At 34.0% G+C, this 21314-nt stretch overlaps 5 protein-coding genes across 7 annotated transcripts; 3 read left to right on the top strand and 2 right to left on the bottom strand.

Moving 5' to 3' along the window:
- The first annotated feature begins 265 nt into the window (after positions 1-265).
- On the top strand, positions 266-2663 carry LOC100798486 (probable aldo-keto reductase 1). Its single transcript, XM_003521708.5, has 7 exons — positions 266-438; positions 510-677; positions 823-1026; positions 1141-1313; positions 1439-1535; positions 1822-1975; positions 2215-2663. Exons 1-7 carry the CDS (start codon positions 388-390, stop codon positions 2406-2408), a joined length of 1041 nt encoding a protein of 346 aa, XP_003521756.1. The 5' UTR covers positions 266-387; the 3' UTR covers positions 2409-2663.
- Positions 2664-3483: 820 nt separating this feature from the next.
- On the top strand, positions 3484-5505 carry AKR1 (probable aldo-keto reductase 1). 2 transcript variants are annotated; one of them, NM_001249078.4, is given in 9 exon segments: positions 3484-3705; positions 3767-3934; positions 4326-4529; positions 4672-4847; positions 4849-4853; position 4992; positions 4995-5061; positions 5322-5466; positions 5468-5505. In NM_001249078.4, coding segments are annotated over 9 exon segments (882 nt in total). In that variant the 5' UTR covers positions 3484-3627.
- A 1161-nt stretch (positions 5506-6666) lies between these two features.
- On the top strand, positions 6667-12511 carry LOC100795835 (uncharacterized). Its single transcript, XM_026127965.2, has 4 exons — positions 6667-6942; positions 7673-9970; positions 10224-10352; positions 12347-12511. Exons 2-3 carry the CDS (start codon positions 7720-7722, stop codon positions 10280-10282), a joined length of 2310 nt encoding a protein of 769 aa, XP_025983750.2. The 5' UTR covers positions 6667-6942; positions 7673-7719; the 3' UTR covers positions 10283-10352; positions 12347-12511.
- LOC100793728 (flowering locus K homology domain) lies at positions 10516-18163 on the bottom strand. The gene is made up of 7 exons (XM_003521699.5): positions 18006-18163; positions 17570-17849; positions 14015-14267; positions 13156-13304; positions 12507-12788; positions 11779-11973; positions 10516-10913 (listed from the first exon to the last, which is right to left on the bottom strand). Exons 2-7 carry the CDS (start codon positions 17837-17839, stop codon positions 10731-10733), a joined length of 1332 nt encoding a protein of 443 aa, XP_003521747.1. The 5' UTR covers positions 17840-17849; positions 18006-18163; the 3' UTR covers positions 10516-10730.
- An 811-nt stretch (positions 18164-18974) lies between these two features.
- Positions 18975-20611, bottom strand: LOC100799167 (uncharacterized protein At2g34160). Of its 2 annotated transcripts, none has more exons than XM_006577231.4 (5): positions 20424-20611; positions 19841-19889; positions 19633-19695; positions 19487-19548; positions 18975-19381 (listed from the first exon to the last, which is right to left on the bottom strand). In XM_006577231.4, the coding sequence occupies exons 1-5, from the start codon at positions 20553-20555 to the stop codon at positions 19274-19276; spliced, it is 414 nt and encodes a 137-aa protein (XP_006577294.1). In that variant the 5' UTR covers positions 20556-20611; the 3' UTR covers positions 18975-19273. The 2 variants fall into 2 exon arrangements, with proteins under 2 accessions (XP_006577294.1, XP_003520842.1); XM_003520794.5 differs by having other exon boundaries at positions 19487-19551; positions 20424-20604.
- Between the last annotated feature and the right edge of the window lie 703 nt (positions 20612-21314).

The raw sequence follows: 21314 nt of genomic DNA, 5'->3' as shown, positions 1-21314 counted from the left end.
ATTTTTTAAAAAACTTGCAAATGTTATCTTTTGTTATTGGGCTAAGGTGGGATGCTACCATAACCCTAAAAGTCAAGGTAAAATTAGTTTTCAACTTAGCGACAGAAAATAAAATTTGTATGTTTTTTTATAAAAAAATTAAGATTAAAATATATTAAATTAATTGGTTAGGATAAAATTTAGGAAAGACTAAAAAGTTGAAGGTAAAAACTCTTAAAAAATAATTTGTAAAAAGTGACCCAAATGGACACCGCTGACACACTGAAATCTGAACGACAAAATGAAACAGTGAAGAAGAGATAATGAAGTGTGGCGTTTCGTATTTGCATAATATAAATACAAATAATTGTATGGCTGCAACTGCAAACTAGAAAGGAGAATAAAGAAATGGGCGCAACGAAGAGTGGACGAGTTAAACTTGGAACACAAGGCCTTGAGGTGGTATATGATGTTAAACAAACTACATTAATTAATTATTTGCTCTTATTTTGATGCTACTAATATAATAGGTTTCAAAATTGGGATTCGGATGTCTGGGTCTTACTGGAGCGTATAATGAGCCTCTCCCGGAACAGGATGGCATATCTATTATCAAGTATGCATTCAGTAAAGGAATCACATTTTTTGATACCGCTGATGTTTATGGAGCCGGTGCTAATGAAATTTTGCTTGGAAAGGTACATATTTTAATGCTTGCGTGTGTGTGTGTGTGTGAGAGAGAGAGAGATGTTGGGGAAACCAAACCCAATAGTACTTTCGAACATAAATGTTGTTTTTATAACTAATTTGATGTTCTGTCAATTCTTTGATTCTGTTGACTAGGCTCTGAAGCAGCTACCTAGAGAAAAGATCCAGCTAGCCACAAAATTTGGTATTGCGAGATTAGATTTTTCTAACATGCTGATCAAGGGTTCGCCTGAATATGTGCGCTCATGCTGCGAAACTAGCTTGAAACGTCTTGATGTTGAATACATTGATCTCTATTATCAGCATAGGGTGGACACATCTGTACCTATAGAGGAAACAGTTAAGGATTTCTTCCTCTCAATGATTTTGATCATAGTATGATGCTATTATCTGGCTTATCTCACTAGATACTAGATATATTACTAATAAAAAAGTTAATTTGTTATATAATAGGTGGGTGAACTTAAGAAACTGGTGGAGGAGGGCAAAGTGAGGTATATAGGGTTATCTGAAGCCAGCTCAGATACAATAAGGAGAGCGCACGCAGTTCATCCCATCACAGCTGTGCAAATAGAGTGGTCTATATGGACTCGTGACATTGAGGACCAGATAGTTACTATCTGCAGGTTAGTTCAAGTTCTTCTTTAAGCTCATGGCATTACAGCTCTACTTGAAAGGAGGAGGCTAAAGAAAAGGGTTGAGTTGCTGTTAGCTGTATTTTTGTGTTTTTTTAATGCTTTTAGTGATCCAGGGAACTTGGTATTGGAATTGTATCATATAGTCCTCTTGGTCGTGGTTTCTTTGGCGGCAAAGGAATTCTGGAAAATGTGTCTGCAAGTAGCTCCCTGGTATATAGCATTTTAGCATTTACACGTGTGTTTCTGATGCTTACCATGGAATTGTTAATATGTGACAAACTATCAAATAGCAATGATCAATTCTCAATCTTGAATTAAATATTAGTAGGTTTATTTTCTATTCAGTTGCAAATACTTGTGTTTAAGTTGAGGTAGCAATGCAGTGGATGGCATACTTATTTGTGTTTTTTTTTTTCCATGTAAGAGTATAAAAATTAGACGGTTTCGTTTGTTAAAGAATGTGTGGTTGTTTTGTGATGATTATTTCACTTATCAGAAAGTACATCCACGCTTTCAAGCCGAGAACATGGACAAGAACAAGAATATATATGAACGAATTGAAAGCCTTGCAAAGATGCATCGGATCACTCCTGCTCAGTTGGCATTAGCGTGGCTACTCCAGCAAGGCGAGGATGTTGTACCTATCCCTGGTGAGTGGAAAAATATTTGATACTCACTAGTCTGAGCAGGGTACCTAATTTTCAAGAATATGGTTTTTTATAGTAAAATCTGAACAAATTATTATGTACAGTATGAACTTTGTGCTATGTCAAATAAGTGAAGAAACTACACACCTTGGTCTAGGGTGTATGGGCAGTATAACTGTGCATTCCATGTGCTAAGATTTTAGAACGCAAGTGCATAACTATTTTCTTCAATTTATTTACAGGAACAACTAAGATTAAGAACCTGGATCAGAATATAGGTGCCTTAGCAGTGAAACTGTCAGAGAAGGACCTGAGAGAAATTTCTGAGGCGGTTCCCATTGGTGATGTAGCAGGCGGAATACACTACTATGGACTGGAACACATTACCTGGAAGTATGCTAACACACCTCCAAAAGATTCGAGCATCTCAACCTGAAGCACTCAACATTCAACTTCTGTTAGAGAATTCCACTAAGTCGTGAATGAGGCTAACGAGGCTGACAAAGGCTAATATCAGCAAGCTATAAAAATATCAATAATGTAGCCCAGGTCTCTATTCCCCTATGTCTTGTGTAAAGCTAAAATTTATGCTTGATTAGATGATGCCACTGTTATGGTTAGTTTTACAAATATTTTGTTTGTAACAAATAAACCTCCAAGATAATGAAGTATGTGCTTCACTTCATTCCAATATATTTGTGTAGGTGAAGAACTATACCTTATTAGTATATTGACAACAAATGATATATTAGGTGTGTATAATTAATAAGATACATTAGTGACTATAAGAAACATTAGTGACTACAAGATACATTAATGATAATTAGCATCAGCCATAACACTAACGCTATAAGAGTTTGTCAGGCCAACGTTAGCTAAACACAACTTTTCGAATACCATTTTGTTTCACTTTTTATTTTTTAATTAAATAACATTGACCATGACTCACTATATTTTTCGGAAAGTATTTTTTTTTTGTAATTAGTGTTGACCTTAGTGACACTAATTATGAATTTGAGAGGTAAAACAAAAAGTTAGTGTTGGTCTGGCGTTGGACCACAACCTGCAGTAAATAATACTACCTTTTATTTTTATTTATACCATTCAAATTAGTAGTAATTGTTTCTTTTGTATTAATTATTTCCAACTAAAATATCCATAAATAAATTGTACTAACAATTGATTATAAGAAAGATGATTATTAAGGATAATGATAATTTTAAAAATATAAATTTAAAATATTTAATTCTATCAATTAAATTAATTATTATTTTAATCATAATAAATTAGATAATCAAATCTTATAAATAATTAGCGTCAGCTTGACTGCCATTGATTTGTGAGTAGGAAAGTAAAAAAGTTAGCATGGACCGTGATAGTGTCTACCACTTTGAGGATTGAAGTAATTATTTAATGAAATTAAAATAAGCCCAACAACAACAATTAAGATAAACTTTAATACTATTATATATTATAGAAATTGAGTTATACTTAAACTGGATTTTACAGATAAGAATGAGAAGCATAAAAATGGGAAGGAAGGAAGTAGATATTAAAGCAGAAACGTCAGCAGTGATGAAAACATAGCCCCTCTGACGCACAGAATGACGAAGACAAAAAGCGGATTCCTTTCCTATATAATATAATAATAGACAATGAGCACCGTGCAATCAGCAACCAAAATGACTCAAGCCCAGATTCAACCAGTTAAACTTGGAACCCAAGGCTTTGAGGTACTATTAACTACATTACTTGCTCTTATTTTGATAATTGATACAATTAATCTCATTCTAGGTTTCAAAATTGGGATTCGGATGTATGGGCCTTACTGGAGCGTACAATGACCCTCTCCAAGAACAGGATGGCATATCTGTTATCAAGTATGCGTTCAGTAAGGGAATCACATTTTTTGATACTGCGGATGTTTATGGAGCCAATGCTAATGAACTTTTGGTTGGAAAGGTACAAACCGTTTCTTTTCTGTTACTTTTTACTGTTTCTGTGTTTTGTAAACCTGCTTTTCCTTCTATTTGCAGTGGAAATTTTGACCCATTTTAACTAACTAAACACACTATTTTAGAACAGAGATGTTTTTTTCTATCACGACTTTTGGGACAATTTTTGTTATCCCTTTTGTTTCCCAGGGAATATTTTTATTAAAATGATTGTATAAGAAAAAGTTAAATAAATATAATCATATAAAGTGTCACACATGTCAATTATTTGATGCTCAAAGACTTCAAGTAATGCAGCTTATCTTGAAATTGATTGTATGCAAATTTTCTTTTATTAATGACTTATGACTCGGTGGAATCAGTTATTGATTTTGTCATTTTTTTATTCTGTCTACTAGGCTTTGAAGCAGCTGCCCAGAGAAAAGATTCAGATAGCCACAAAATTTGGTATTGCTTCACGAGGTTTTCCTGATATGAAGATCAAGGGTTCGCCTGAATATGTGCGATCATGCTGTGAAGCTAGCTTGAAGCGTCTTGATGTTGAATACATTGATCTCTATTATCAGCACAGAGTGGACACATCTGTACCTATAGAGGAAACAGTTAAGGATTTCTTCCTCTCAATGATTTTGATCATAGTAGACTTTATATATATACCTGTGAAAATTTAGTAATATAATGATATTATCTGGCTTATCTCACTAGATATTAGATATGTTATTAACGTTTGTTATAATATTATAGGTGGGTGAACTTAAGAAATTGGTCGAAGAGGGTAAAGTCAAATATATTGGATTATCTGAAGCCAGCCCAGATACAATAAGGAGAGCACACGCAATTCATCCCATCACAGCTGTGCAAATAGAGTGGTCTTTGTGGACTCGTGACATTGAAGAAGAGATAGTCCCTCTCTGCAGCTAAAGCGTGTTTATATGATTTCATTCATAATCAAAGTTTGAATACAATTAGAAACCAAATAAAAAATATGTCGACTAACATAAAATTTAGAATTCTTTGATAAACAATGGATAACTTAATTTCTAACACAAACGGCTATACCAAAGATATCCTCTTGGTCGTGGCTTTTTTGGCGGCAAAGGAGTTGTGGAAAATGTGCCTACAAATAGCTCCCTGGTATATAGCATTTTAGCATGTACATAATTCTGCTGCATACCATGGAATTGTTGATAATGACAAATTATCAAATAGCAATGATCAATTCTCAATCTTGAGTGAAACATTGGTTGGTTTGTTGTCTGTTAATTGCAAATACTTGTGTGTTTAAGCTGAAGTAGTGAACCATATTTGTTTTTCTCCATAAGAATATAAGATTGTACATTTTCTTTTGGCAAAGAATGGAAGATGTTGTTTCTGAGGGTTATTTCAATTATCAGAAAGCACATCCACGCTTTCAAGCCGAGAACTTAGACAAGAACAAGAATATATATGAACGAATTGAAGGCCTTGCTAAGAAGCATCAGGCCACTCCTGCCCAGTTGGCATTAGCATGGGTACTTCAGCAAGGCGAGGATGTATCTGATACTCACTAGTCTCTGTCTCTCTCAGCTAGTATCTTAGGTATCAATAGTTTTGAAAAAACATTACAAAATATTGACAATTTAATAATATTAATTAAATTAACTAATTTTCTTTAAAAATGTGAATTAATTAAAAATATCTTACAAAAAGCAAAAGAGAAATATTAATTAAAATTTATTACAAATCATATTTTTATAGATCTTATTATATATTTATTGACTTTTTCTGTTGTAATTTTTAATAAATTTTAACTACTACATGTTTTCTAATTTTTAATAACTTTTGTTTACTGCAATGATAATAATTTTAAAAGTTGGAAATAATAACTGAAGAGGTTGATTGTAATAATAATGATTTTAAAAGTTAGAAATAATAACCGAAGAGTTTAACTGTAATAATAAAAAAAATACTATTAGGTAATGAGTTTGACTGTAATAATAATTTTTTGGTCTTTGGTCTTTAATACATTTTTTTTATCATTCAGAATCAGAAGAATAATAATACATAGTTTAATAACAGCATAAAAGCTTTACACAAAAAATAGAATCAAATGTAAACTCCATTGAGATTTACCAATATCCGGAAAAATTGTTTAGCATAAATCTCTAAGGTTATATTCACATGAGATTATTTTAAAGTAAATAATTCATTTTAAAGAATCAAGTTAATAATTTTATATATCAATAAAAAAATAATGATTGATTTTATATTACATTATACATACATATATATATATATATATATAATTAGTATATAATTATAATTAAGGAGTTTAGTCTAGTTAATTAAACATGTGTTGAGTTAGTGTATACTCTCTTATACTTGTCTTTAATTTTTATGAATAAAAAAATATAACAAAGTATAAATAAAATATAATATTAATCATTAATTTTTTTAAAGAATTAGTAAAGTGATATAAGATTCCGTAGTTTCGTTACATCTTTCCAAATGTAAAAATAATCTATTTAATTGAAAAATTCATATTTAATTCTTATTCAATAATAATCACAAATTTTGAGTGAGATTAATCCTTCACTCACTGGATTGAGAAAGGTGTCTCTGAACCAGGAAAAAAATAATTTACTCATTATTAAAAATTAAAAATAATAAGTGTAATCACCAACAAATCATTAGTCCAAGGGATAACTAAAATCATTTTAAGAATTATCTTGAGGGCAAAAGAGTAATTAGCCTAATAGGAAAAGAAAAGAGGAGAGGATGGTTTTGTTTGACCTAAATACCCTCTGTTGGTGCTTGGGTGAAAGTATGGATTTTCCCTTGAGGACCCTCTAATTCCCAATCTTCCTCTCTTCTCCTTACCCTTCTTTCCTTCCTTCCTTCCTTCTTCTCCATATTCTGATTTTTCTCTTTCTCTACTTCCCCGCCATTTTTTCAAATTCCCGTTTCTTCTTCGATCAACCCTTTCCATTCCCACTTAGGGTTCCGCTTCTTCTCTTCCAGGTTTTAATCTTTCAGGTAATCTTACTCTGCTTCTCCTCACCAAGAACATGTTTTTTGCCTCGAATTTCTACGGGGGTGTGTGGTTTGTTTATTCGACGTGTTAATTTTTGTTTGATTGTCGCTTCTAATTCTGGTTATGGCTTTATATTTCCTTCAAAGTTTGTCCTTTTCTGTTTTGTTTTTTAATTGGTTACGTATAGCCTCACTCGAGTTTACTAACTGAAGCTCAGAGCAATTTTTTTATTTGGATTCCAAACTTGATGCTTGTTTTTGCTTCTCTGTTATCAGAAGGGAGAGATTTTTTTACTGTGTGGCTGCCCATGTGATTTGAATTTGTTTCTGGGATGGTTTATAAAATGATAGAAGTTCTAATGTTGTTGGTAGTCTGCAATACAATCATGGATTTGCATTTTGTAATCCCAATAGTATAATTGTACTCAACACTTGACACTGTCTTATGTAATTTGGGATCTGTAACTTGTGATAGCTAGGTCAATAAGACTGGAGAGTGTGTTGTTTATGTTTCATTATGATTCCCATCTTTCTAGCTGTTTCTAATTTGGTATGTTTTTCTTACTTTTGCTGGATTTGGAGATAGTGGTATATCTTCACTCCCTTGCCTCCTTTGAACTGTTTATTTGCTACAGTTTTGAAGTTCAGCATATTTAGTTGAATTTAACCATCAAATTTCATATTTTTTATGGTTTTATCTGACTTTCCTATTGTTATCTGCGGTTTCTTTCAGCTGGTGTTCTATCCGCAAATTGTCGGTGTATTGACATATAGTGATTCATGTCTTCAATGGCTAACCATGATTTGATACTTGGCCAAAGTCACAATTTAGCACTTGGCCATGACCAGCAATTGATGCTGAGCCACAATCATAGTTTGGGCCTCGGCGAGAACCATGATTTGGAATTGGGACAAACTGATGATCAACATTTGGGTCTGGGACGAACTCATGATCATGAACTGGGGTTAGGAATTGCCAATGACCATGAATTGGATTTAGGATTGAACCATGATGATGAAGGAGATGGTGTTCACACATATGGGCATGAGAATGAGTTATCAATGGATCAAAAACCTGAGCATGATGACCATGTGATGCCCATTCCCACACAAAATCATGACTTGGACTTACCAGAGAACAATGACTTGGCTGTTTCAGAAAATCAGGAATTTGATGAGAACATGGCCCTGACTGTGGTCCAGAACCCGGAAATGAGTATTGAATCTGCTGAAGCAATCGGTTTCCATGAATCCCAGCTTATGGTTACCACACCCCCTGTAATTCAAGCTCGTACATTAGCTATTAGTCCCAATTATGAATTGTCAGTGGGACAAGAATTCCCTGATGTTAGGAGTTGCCGGAGGGCATTGAGGGATACGGCAATTGCTCTGCACTTTGAGATGCAGACTATCAAATCTGACAAGACCCGCTTCACTGCTAAATGCCGAAGTGAAGGATGTCCCTGGCGCATTCATGCAGCGAAGCTCCCTGGGGTTCCAACTTTTACTATCAGGACAGTCCATGAGTCTCATACATGTGGAGGAATTTCACATCTTGGCCATCAACAAGCCTCAGTTCAATGGGTTGCTACCTCTGTGGAGCAAAGGCTAAAGGAGAACCCTGATTGCAAGCCAAAGGAGATATTGGAAGAGATTCATAGGGTTCATGGCATCACTTTATCGTACAAGCAAGCATGGAGAGGTAAGGAGCGTATCATGGCTGCAATGCGTGGATCTTTTGAAGAGGGCTACCGCTTGCTTCCACAGTACTGTGAACAGGTGAAGCGCACAAACCCAGGCAGTATTGCATCTGTTTATGCAAACCCTACTGATAATTGCTTCCGACGCCTCTTCATATCCTTTCAAGCATCAATATATGGTTTTTTAAATGCTTGTCGACCACTTTTGGAGCTTGATAGAATATATTTGAAGAGCAAGTATCTTGGTACATTACTTCTTGCTACTGGATTTGATGGTGATGGGGCTCTCTTTCCTTTGGCATTTGGTGTTGTTGATGAGGAGAATGATGATAATTGGATGTGGTTTCTGTCTGAACTTCATAACCTGCTGGAGATTAACACTGAAAACATGCCAAGGCTTACAATTTTGTCTGACAGACAGAAGGGAATTGTAGATGGTGTGGAAGCAAATTTTCCTACTGCTTTCCATGGATTTTGTATGCGTCACTTGATTGACAGCTTTCGCAAGGAGTTTAATAACACTATGCTTGTTAATCTTCTTTGGAATGCAGCTCAAGTTCTTACCATACTTGAATTTGAATCAAAAGTTTTAGAGATTGAAGAGATATCACAAGATGCTGCTTATTGGATACGAAGAGTTCCACCTCATTTGTGGGCTACTGCTTATTTTGAGGGGCAAAGTTTTTTTCATTTGACAGCAAACATAGTTGAATCTTTAAACACATGGATATTAGATGCATCTGGGCTTCCGATAATTCAAATGATGGAATGCATTAGAAGGCAGCTAATGATTTGGTTTAACGAGCGGCGAGAGACCAGTATGCAGTGGCCATCAATTCTTGTACCTTCTGCAGAGAGACATGTTGCAGAGGCTCTTGATCGAGCACGGACACACCAGGTACTTCGTGCCACTGACGCTGAATTTGAAGTTATATCTCATGAAGGGACAAATACTGTTGATATTAGGACCCGTTGCTGTCAATGTCGTGGGTGGCAGCTGTATGGCTTGCCTTGTGCACATGCTGTGGCTGCACTTCTGTCTATTAGGCAGAATGTGCATAGATTCACAGAAAGCTGTTTTACTGTTGCAACCTATAGGAAGACATACTCACAGACCATACATCCAATTCCTGATAAGTCTCTGTGGAAGGAGTTGTCTGAGGCTGAGGGGGACGTCAATGCTTCCAATGCTAATCAACTTCAACTTCAAATTGCTATTAATCCTCCTAAATCACTCAGGCCACCGGGTCGACCTAGAAAGAAGCGGGTTCGTGCAGAAGACCGTGGCCGTGTAAAACGGGTTGTGCATTGTAGTCGTTGCAATCAAACAGGTCACTTTAGAACCACCTGTGCAGCTCCCATCTAAGTCTCATGTCACAGCTTAGCTTTTCATTATTTCATTATTTAGGCTTGCTAGCATAGACCCTCCACCAAATGATCTTTTTTATTTCCTATACATTAATGTGAATTAATTTGTTTCAGCTGCTCCATGTTTGCAAATTAACTCGCATTGTTTAATAGCGCATATAATAGCTCAATACATACTTATTTCAAGCTAAAATTTTGAATTTGACTCATAAATAGTTCCTGGAAACCGAAGTATTGGAGCCTCCCAATTTGCTTACTTCGCTGGAAGTTCGTAGTCCCTAAAGCTTGTGTTATGCTCTAATAAAGAAGGGAAAGACAATTTGGGACAAAAAGCATGACTTTTAGGTTTGTCTTCAATCTTTTGTGGTTAGCAGGGTCATGTTATGTTTGTTTTCCCGTTTTGCATTCGTTAAATGGGTCAGTCAGACATAAGTGAAAAACTGTTGCTTCTCACAAAATGTTGCTTTGCAATGTGTTCGTCTATTCAAACGGTAATTATGCAAAAATAGGAAGAGGAATAGGTGCACCAATTAGATAGAATCATAGAACAAGTACATGATACATCAGAAGGCCACGAATAGTATGTTTTACCTTTCCAAATGACTAGGAGTATAACAGAACACAAAAGTCGGACAATAATCTAAAATTTCTTAAATTATTACATTAATTCTGTTCCCAGCATTATAAATTTCAATAATAGCAGCATTAGTTGCTCTGCCCAGCTTAGTACCCATAGTTTGCACCATAAACTGAGCCATAGCCTCCAGCATGTCCAGGATTGGAAGGAGGAGAGGCATAGACAGAACCATGGGCAGGGTAAGAATTGTATCCTTGGTCTGCAGCAGGCACAGTTGTTTGCGGCTGTGCTGGTGCTGCAGCTGCAGCTGCAGCTTCAGCCATAAAATTCTGCACCACATATTCATAATTGTTTCAGTTGATTACCATGCAAACTAAACACGCAACGCAAGTGCATGTTTGGTTTAACTTATTTTGAAGAAATAAGGACTCAGTTTGTTTAAACTTATTTATTGAAATAAGTGTTTATTTTAATAAAATAAGCAGTTTTCTATTTTTTTAGTGTGTTTAACTAAACTGTTTCTGCTTAAAAAAAATAATTTTATGTTTATTTTAAGAAGTAAATCTTATCTGTTTCTTAAAAAATCGCTTATAAAAAAAGCACTTATTTTAAAGTTGTTATTTTTAAGTTTAAACAAAGTCACCCAATAACTTATTCTTACTAATAGAAATTTTTGAAAAATAAGCGACTGTTATCTAAATTTAAGTATTACAAACATTCATTAAATCAGTTCAAACATTGACAACATAATCCAGAAAAATTAGCAACAAGCTCAGAGAACCTTCAGTGTCTCTATGGGAACAAAATAAGAAAGGATAGAAAATGAAATGAGTAAGCAATGATAATTTTCTCACGTCATACAAATGAGGGGGGTGAATAGGAAGAATTGAATAAAAACATTTTACAATTACAAATTTACTCCCAACTTTTTTGATTGGGACAATACTTTGGGAAAGACAACTTTGTAATTTAGAAATTCAACAAGCTAATACCCCTACACTTCCTCTCCATTTTTAGTTAAAAGATTAGTCTTGATGAAAACGGAACTCTGGTGCAAAATGAATATTTTAGGTCCCAATGAAGACTACAAACAGATTTTAACTGAATAATTTCATATTAAGATTAAAAAAAACATGCAGCATCTTACGGATTGAAAAGATTTCAAATTGATTAGAAAACCAAGATCAGTATTACCTGTATTAGTTGCTGTGCTGTTTGGACTTGAGAAGCAGTTCCACTGATTTCAACTGTCATCTCCCCAGGAACACCTCTTGCTTCTTGTATGGTAACAGTAGCCCCACTAGCTCGTCTGATGTAGCTTATACTTGCTCCAGCTGTTCCAATAACAGCATCAGCATAAGATAGAGGAATTTGCATTTGCTGCGTGATCTGCCACAATAGCAATAAAATCCATCTTTATGATTAAAAAAAGGTAATAAAATTTATAAAGAGCAGGAAATCAGGTCCATATAAGTATATATTGCATCACCTCCAATCCTAAATGTTAATACAAAGCTAGTCAAGAGTGCAAGCCTGCATCCACACTTCCATTTAAACTCAAGCTTAAATTATTAATCAAGCAGGACACCTCATCTAATCTCAACAAGAGAAGATGACATTCCCAAGATATTTCATATACTTTGTTTAAATATTTAAGCTAAACATCCAAGTATTTGTCTGTGCTTTCATCGCCTTCTGCTATTTTAATTCTAACCTGAAAAGAAATGCTACTTATCAATTTATATGGAAATTTTGTGACTAGCTTGCTAGGTTTCCCGAAGTTACAGAACGAGATTGAAGAAGCAGCACATCAACAAGTCCCTTCACGAAACCACAGAAATACAAAGCCACAAATTCTAAGAACAAGTACAGCATTCTGTTGGGGATTATTACAAAACAATTTTGCAAATAAGAACAAGTACCTGTGTGACTATGGAAGGTGCAGATTGAGTATTTGAAGATGCATGAACACCTATTGAAGCATCTCTTCCATAAGCAGATATACCTTGATGGGGCTGTCTGTCCACTGGAGGAGGCATTTCAGCTGATGGATAATAACTATCAAGTTGTCGTGGAGGTGGCATGTATTGAGAAGGAGGTCCAAAACCAGGACCTCCACCAACATTTGGAGGAAGACCCTGAGATGGTCCCCAAGATTGGTGGGGTGGCATGTGCTCTGCATGGTGGGGATTGGCTGTTTGCATCTGAAGAAATAGTAATTTAGGACTTGTTTGTTTAAATTTTTTTGAAAAGTGTTTTTAAGAATGTATTATAAAAGAAGAAAAAAAATTAGATATTTTATGGAAAATATAAGCTATATTTTGCTTGGTAACAATTATGAAAAGTACTTTTTATTATAAAAAGTAGTTATAATTATAGCTTTTGTTCAGAAGCTACTCCAAATAGTAAAAATAAAGATTTTATTTTCAAAAGTTTAAACAAACGCTTTTCAAAATAAAACTATTTCTCCTGAAAAAAAGCTGAAACAAATGGGCTCCCACAAGCATTTATCAGCTTATTCCTTATTATGAAGATAGGTTCTTCACAAGTTAAAGATGAAATCACACTTACATTCATTTCAAAAATTGGAATTACACCGCGATCAACTAAAAACTTCCTTAGGTGGGAGGCAATTAACTCTAATGCCTTATGCACTCCAGCGGGATCCCCAACTACTTCAACCACCCTGTCATCTTGAAGGGCAAAAATAGGGAGGTCTTCTGCAGAAGAGAAAGCCACACAGATGGTTAGCAACTACACAATGTCAAACAGCCCACCAATGGACCAAAATGCAAAGATTGGAAAAAAGCTTCAAATTTTGAGTAATACTATATTTGAAAGAATAAATCAGAACATTAAAAGTAATAGATATTGTTTTCTCCACAGTTCATTCATACCACTCCCTTAAATTGTATCCTGCAACAGTTTCCAGTTAAAAAAGGATACACAAGGAAGATTCCAGGATGCTTCAAAACTAATTAGATTGTAGCGATCTACAGATCTAGAATAGAATGTCAAAACTGAGATCAAGATTATTTTCCTGACAACTGAATTAGTAAATGAATGATTCCATTATTTTCTAACTAGTCATTTATTAGTGATAGGAGTTAGAGATGCATATCTGACTGCTTTTGTGATATCAATAACATAAAAATTGATAAATCCAACACTGGCAAGAAAGTTATGACACTAGTGAATGGCTTAAAAGCATGTCCAAGATGATGCTCTATTACAGCTGTAGTAGACAGTGCATAAAGCTCATCCTTACCTCAAATCAAAATCATGGTGTCAAAATTTAATAAAAATAAAATTTTTAATAAAAATAAAAACCACAATGAAATCCATGGAAATACAGAATTCTAAAATAATGAAAAAAGATAATAATGGAACAACTGGATGAGAAAATGTTATAGGAAATACTAGCAAGAACCTGCTCCAAGAACTCTAACAATACAATTGGATGCTTCTTGGATAGATTTTACAGTTCCTCCTTGCTTCCCAATCAAACTTCCTGCTTGTGAGGCTGGCACTAGAAGTTTTGTAGAAACCTTCCCGGCCACACCTGAAGGAGCATGGGTAAAATCACTCTCTAAACCATCAATAATCCGTTTATGAATCCTTAATAAGCCATCCACAGCAGGAGGAACAGAGGAACCAGGTTCCTCTTTAGCTGATATCATTACCTAATCAAAATGAACAAATAACGGCATCAGCCTATCCTTGTCCTTAGCATTTGCTACAATGTCTAGGAATAACAAGAATATAGGATGGCAAAATAAACAATAAAAAATTAACCCACAATAACACAGCAACAAAAGCATTATCTACCATGCATATTACATGCCACCTACAATGTCAAGCTCAGCAAGAAAGCAAACAAGCAAGCAATTTTGAATATTACAAAATGTAATAACTTAGAAGACTCATCAAAAGAAGCCAATCCTCCTTCTGGGATATTTTCTTCCTCAATTAATCCCTATAATGTCCTCACCTGTCAACAAAATGCCAGAAGAAATCCTTTACCATCAGATGATCTTTCTACCAGTCCCACACAGCTCATTATGTTCAAGACCTTATCTTGATAACTCTTGCTCCTAATTAATCTACATTAACAACCTCATCTGATAGTATAATGGCAATAATAGTCTTATACAACTGAGATTGGCTCTACGTGGATCACATAACACTATTAGGCTCAGTTAAAACCCAAATTCTCAAGGATATAGTTCACCATGAGATCCTTTTAAATAATTTAACCTCATCTGATAGTAATATCCGTAAATTAAAATGTTGAACAACTTTTGGTTTAAGTATCAGCCATGGCAGCACATTGTTCATTATTAGCAACGGGGTATCATAATATTGCAAAGTTTGGTTTTCGAGATGGATAGATGGAACATGATTCTTATGAGATCTTAATGAGCATCTTCCATAAAGAATAAATGACACATGAAGAAATCTAATGAATAATTTAAAGATTGTGCAGCCTTAACTCTTCACCTGATCAAGAAACCCCTTTCCTTTCTCTGTCCTTTTACCAATATATACAATAAGTCTGCACCTTATGTATCTTTTCCTGGCCCTCAGCCCTTTTTTCTTACTTGAGTAGTGAACCATAAGTATATCACCTTAAATTTCTCTTCCCATCCCCCCTCTACTAATATATGCAATAACTCCAAAAGTTACATATACCACAAGAAATGCTCCTTACTACTTGTATTCAACCAACTAAAACAGGCTAAGAATTGACTGCAAAAATGGAAGTCTCAAACTGGAACATAATAATTCTAATTGGCCAATAATATATGACATGTCACAAGATATAAGATGCATGTCACAGTAAGTTTCTTCTAACTCCTTAATGATTGAATCGCAGTTTACAAGACTAGACTACAAGAGTGCATTTAGCTAATGATAGAACAGTATGGCCAATATTATCTAGTAAAAGAACTACTATGATAACATATAAATCATTAACACCTAGAAAAGCTCCATTTGTTAAAAGTTAAGTCGATTGATAGACTTGGGTAGTGTTTGTATCCTTTTTTTCCAATAACATGTATGACAATAAAATACTTCAGTTTTGAATTTTGATACTTAAGTTAACGGTTTAAGTATACTATTAGATCTGGTTATAAGCTTCTTTTCATTGCTTGCAATCTGCGGCAAGACATCAATCATCCAGGTTTTGAATTTACCAGATGGAATGCAGAGCTTCATGGTACTTTGGAACATAATGTCTACATGTTAACATGCTTTTCAGCACTTTGCAACGCTCAATGCTGATCCCTGTATCTGGAACTTTGGTTCTTCAATATTGAGACCTAATTGATGATTGAGTCGTTGCCTTTAAAATTGGAACATTGAACCTGCACAGATTCATTTTCCGTTAGAATTAAATTCATATTCTGTGGATTCTTGCCATCACTCTTCATTTTCGAATTAGCTTCATCTTCTTCAACTTAGTTTTTCTTCTTTTTTTCTTTTTATTGTAGCACATGATTAAGGTCACACTTTAGAGTTTAGACCATGAACAAGTTATATTTTTATTGTTGTAATACTTTGATTTAAATTTCTGGGTACAACATGAGGACATTGGAAATGTCATGAAAGGTAGCTGAAGGAAAGACAGCCACAATCTATTCTCCTTCATAATACCATCACAGACTCAATTCCACAGGATAATTAGCACCACTACAATTACTTACTCTGAAGTGGTTCCCGAAACATTAACTCCAGTTCTTCAAGAGGATTTAAACATCCAATATGCAAAGAAACTTTGACCCTCCCAATATTTTCTAATCTAAATACTAGTTCCCGAAACATAACTTCCAGTTCTTCACAAGGATTTAAACCTCTGGTCCTATGTATAAGAAACAATTACCTAATTCATCAAGACCAATAAAAGTAGTTAGATTAGTTAGTTTGTCATAAATTTTAATTTTATTCCAAGGCTACCCATGACATTAAATAATAAGATATGATTATTTTTCCATAGATAATTTTTCAACCAATGAGTTTGCCTTGTTTTGTTGATAGTTCAATAAATGCACCCACTTTCACAGGAAAAAGAGAGTAATCATTAATAGACGTTATAGACCTCACAATTAATTAGAGATAAAAAAGGAAATTTAGCAATAAAGTAGTCATATGTTTCTTACAATTATGACCAAGAAAATGTTGTCTTTTATTTCTTATATATAGGACCGGAGGTAGTATTTATAAGCAGTTTGAACACAGACTAGCAGAAAATAACTCAATGCAAAAGTATTAGGTAAATATCTACCACATTAGCCCTAAAAAGGAGACATACATCAGTTCATACAGTTTCTATTCATTTACAGTGTCTTATCCAATAATGGTAAAACTAGAGATAAAACATATAACTAAATTCCATCACCATGAAACTCCAAAAAAACCAGATATCACCAACATCATTATACTACTACAATCACCAGAAAGCTCGACAGCTCGACTGATTTTAAAATTATAATAAAACTTAAATAGATTAGAAAGAGAGAAAAAACTACAGAGGCAGAAGAGCATGGTAAGGATTCTATTCTAGATCAATACTAATCCAATACTTCCTCCGTTCCTATGTATAAGACACAATTACCTAATTTATCAAGATTAAGGAAACTGATTAATTTAGTTGATAACAATAAATTTGTCTTGAATTTATAATTTTTTCCAAAAATGTCCTTGTCATTAATACTTCTCTATGGTGACCAATATATTCTCTTTCTTCTTTTAATGGGGGTATTTGTAGTCTAAAAACAATTAATGCAAGGGATATTATAGATTGAGTCTTATAAAAAGTAACAAGCATCATTTTAAACTTGGGTCTTGTGAATAGGAATGGAGGGAGTGTCAATTATGAAGCGGCTGAACCACAACAACATCAAACCGTATTCCCCCAAACAAAAGAAAAGTAGAATAAAATTGCAATTAACTGGTGAAGCTAGAGCGAGAGTGAGAAACTTACAGCCCTTTGCACAGTTCCCGGAGGACCATCAAGAATTTTAACTCGAGCTCGTGTCTCCTCGACAATTTTCTTGATGAACTCTCCTTTGCGTCCAATGATACCCCCAACCTTCTGCGCAGGAACTAACATCCGAAACACACTCTCCCCGGGCCACCCCGGCCACTTCTTCTCCGCAACAACCGCCTCTTCACCACCGTGCACTTCCGCCTCAATCTCAATCGTTTCCTCCGCCTCATGCTCACCGCCCGTGTTCTGGTCCATTTCAGCCATCGAGCTTTCACTGCAAAAAAAAAAAAATGACATGACATGACATATAAGTAACTGCAGTAGCAGGAGGAAGGATTCAAATAAACTGGATCTAGAGGGGGAAGACACTAATCGCCAAGACAAACAAATAATGAATCACTGAACAAGTGAGTGTAGTGTGTAAAATTACCTTGATTGGGACGAGGACGTGGTACAGTTACGAATCTAGGGTTTTGGGTTGCGCAGAAAGAAGAAAGGAAGAATGGAAGGAGAGCAGTACTATTATTATATAGTATATGTATATCTGAATCTGGTATGTGTCATCGCCCAACCACTCAACTAACATCAAGTCTTTTACTACTACATTTCACATCTACTTTAAAAAATAACTATTAAATATTTTTATCATTCTAATTCAATTAAAATACTTTTATTTTAAATACTTTTCTATTTTTTCCTTTAATCATCCCCTTCAAATCCTAAGAAAAATTAACTTCAATTAAATCATATGTAGAATAGCGGGGTAAGAAAATAAATTCCTTAATAATTATGCTTTCAGAATTAACAAGTTATTTAATTAAAAATATAAGCTTGGGAATATAATACTTTAATTTTATGCTTGGTTCAAGCTCAAAAAATATTTTTAATTAGACATTTTTTATTTTTAAAAGATAATTTTTTTTTCATATTTTGTTTGATTTTTAATCCAGAGACCAGAGGTGGATAGGTACCTTCTTATGATATGAGGATAACAGTGTGTACTTTAAATTTCAGATTCCCGTCATCTTAATTTTAAAATATTATACCTCCTTCTGGTTAATAAAACATAAAGCGAGAGGAGTTCTAGAATTTCCATATATATGGAGTATATGCCAGTGATGTGAACTCTACTAAAACGTCACAGGATGCAGGTAGTTTGGTTGAGGAAGCCTGGTAGTCAGTTTGAATACGTGTGAAGGTGTTATATCACATTTTTTTTTTTATGAAAAATAAAATTCAAGTTACACACAACTATGATTGGAGTAATATTTTGAATTTTCACAATTAATCATGTGGTGATTCTAATTGTAATATATAGGATTTGTTGAAGTGAAGTACAATTTTATATAACTTGCGAGAAGAATAAATCTTTACAGAAATTCCATCAATAATGAAAATATGGAACGAGTAACATCACATAAGAATCATATATGTGTAGGAATACAGTTTAAAGTGACACAATATTGGAAAAATGGGAATCTATCTAGCTACATGTTTGACCACTAAGTGGAGTCTTATCATTGTAACTTGATAACAATTTTTCTTGATCGATGGTATTCAACGAAACAATCATCTAATCTATCCATTTATATATGTACGACGTCTTTGAATGCAAACAACACAAGAGAATGTTTGAGTATGGAATGTTAACCAGTACATTGAGATCACAGATCACAGATCACCCTGACTCTATATTTGTCATTTCTTCTCATGATTGTCATCGTCAGCTGCAACTACTTTTGATTCAGTGTTTGCAACAGCCGTCAGACTGTCAAACTTCTCAGTTTTCTCCAGAACAATTTCAATCTACAAAATCATGAAGAAAAAAAAAGTTATCAATTACCATAACATAGATAAATTTTTTCCATATAATAGGACCAAATTAACACGTAAAATCCACTTGGAACCCACCTTAGCCTTTTGAACCAGGCGACCTTTGGTCTCATCCTTCATTGTAACTGAAGATGTCGAAACTTCTATTCCATCCCATAATGTTGATTAGGAAAATAACCACAATTAACCATATTGTAAATGAGACATTCAAGAAGAAATCTTACTCTTCTCAATAGCAAGTCCATTGTTCTTCAAAATCTCCGCAATTGTAACAACTGTGGTTATACCTGTACGCATGATATGAAGTAAATAGCATTAAAAATGCCCATTTTTATATTTATAATAACTTTTCTGCAATTCATACACTGAAGAAGGATTGGTTTTTTGTTCAAAGACAAATCAATGAAAATACAAGTTTCAGAGAAAAAGTACCCATTCCAAGAGCAGAAAGCACAACCTCATTGCGCTGTTGTATGTACCTCTATAAAAGCAGAAACCATTTTAGTTTTATACTCATACGATCCATCTATGGGATAATTTAATAAGGTTGGTTTGATAGTTAAAAGAGAAAAAGGGAAGGGATAGATCATCGACTCATGAATTCGAATCATTCTCATTAATAAATTAATAATTAAAAATAAAAAAGCCTTTGAGAAATGTGTGAGCCATTGAGATTAATGATAAATTATCCGATTCAGAAATCCAAACAACAAATTCAGTGACTGCATAAAGAATGTTGTTGCTTTCAAATATAACCCTTTTTTTTTTCTTTTCTAATTAACTCTTTTGACCGCATCTACAACGTTTCCTTTAATAATATCATAGTCTTGGTTGCAGATCTAGGCAATGAGAACATTTAAGAAACCACTTTTTTCCAAGAAAATAAATGTAACTAACTTGTATCATACACTTTCAAATAATAAAAATGAAAGAAATTTCAATGGATTAGGAATTAACTAATTACGTACAATGACCAAAAACGAAAAAAAAATAAAAAATCAAAGAACACATTTACCTTGGCAAGATTGACGTAAAAGAAAAGGGGTTTCTTGGTGTTAGAAACCTGAATTTTGTTCTTCTTGGGGGATTCGACTCCATGGTTAGTGTTTTGATTTTGAGGTACGGAGACAGCAACCGTGGTGGGCATTGTGATTACTCAATATTGTATGTATGAAGGTAAAATAGAAGAATTGGGTTGAATCAGCAAGAATGATATAGAAAAAGAAGAGAACACGTGGCAGCGTTTGTTAGGAGGAAAGAGAAAAAAACTCTTCATGGTCGTTATTTTTTTGCCTTCATTGCAAACTCTTTAATGGGCTATGCCCTGCGTGGGCTAACAGGCCTTGAAGGCTTCATTGCTTCTACTTCGTTTGCCTTCTCATCTATATAAAGTTTTCTATGTTAAGCTTAAGAAATTTATGAAAAATTAACCTTTTATAATCCCCTAACATGTGTTTAAATTTTCCATTTCGGAAAAAAAACACGTGTTTAAATTTTAAATTATAGACAAGGAACAAACACTTTCACCATATCATCCAATATTTTTATGTGTTTAATTTGTTAAATCTTAAAATGTCAATTCTATTATAACCTTTTAATTAGTAGAAGTTTGTGATCTTCCTTTCTTGACTTTGCAAGGAGGCGTGTCTTCCGCCTAATCCTTTTTTTTTTTTTTAATATTTATAGAAGGGATGGGTTATACAATCGTTGTGAGAAAATTGAGAACCTGTTTAGTTTAGAATCTTTTGTTTTTATAACTGTATAAAAGTGTTCTATTTCTTACTTCTAAACATTTGCATCAGAAAATGGTAAAAATGTTTTTTGTGGTCATTAATTTTTATTACATCAATTCTATATGAGAATTTGGACACTGAAAAGAAATAAAAATAAATAAATAGCATTATGA

This window comes from Glycine max, chromosome 3, assembly GCF_000004515.6.
Source record: "Glycine max cultivar Williams 82 chromosome 3, Glycine_max_v4.0, whole genome shotgun sequence".
NCBI lineage: Eukaryota > Viridiplantae > Streptophyta > Magnoliopsida > Fabales > Fabaceae > Glycine > Glycine max.
Note: the sequence above shows the minus strand (reverse complement) of the source record. Positions and strands in the feature narration are given on the sequence as shown.

Coding starts and splice junctions, on each gene's coding strand:
- LOC100793728 (XM_003521699.5), bottom strand. CDS start 17,839: ATGGCTGAAATGGACCAGAACACGGGCGGTGAGCATGAGGCGGAGGAA. Junction 13,305..14,014: donor TGTTAGAGTTCTTGGAGCAG/GTTCTTGCTAGT, acceptor TCTCTTCTGCAG/AAGACCTCCCTATTTTTGCC. Junction 12,789..13,155: donor TTCCAATTTTTGAAATGAAT/GTAAGTGTGATT, acceptor CTATTTCTTCAG/ATGCAAACAGCCAATCCCCA.
- LOC100798486 (XM_003521708.5), top strand. CDS start 388: ATGGGCGCAACGAAGAGTGGACGAGTTAAACTTGGAACACAAGGCCTT. Junction 439..509: donor TTGGAACACAAGGCCTTGAG/GTGGTATATGAT, acceptor CTAATATAATAG/GTTTCAAAATTGGGATTCGG. Junction 1,027..1,140: donor CTGTACCTATAGAGGAAACA/GTTAAGGATTTC, acceptor GTTATATAATAG/GTGGGTGAACTTAAGAAACT.
- LOC100799167 (XM_003520794.5), bottom strand. CDS start 20,555: ATGCCCACCACGGTTGCTGTCTCCGTACCTCAAAATCAAAACACTAAC. Junction 19,890..20,423: donor TTTACGTCAATCTTGCCAAG/GTAAATGTGTTC, acceptor CTGCTTTTATAG/AGGTACATACAACAGCGCAA. Junction 19,696..19,840: donor GCTTTCTGCTCTTGGAATGG/GTACTTTTTCTC, acceptor TCATGCGTACAG/GTATAACCACAGTTGTTACA.
- LOC100795835 (XM_026127965.2), top strand. CDS start 7,720: ATGTCTTCAATGGCTAACCATGATTTGATACTTGGCCAAAGTCACAAT. Junction 9,971..10,223: donor TAGTCGTTGCAATCAAACAG/GTCACTTTAGAA, acceptor ACTCATAAATAG/TTCCTGGAAACCGAAGTATT.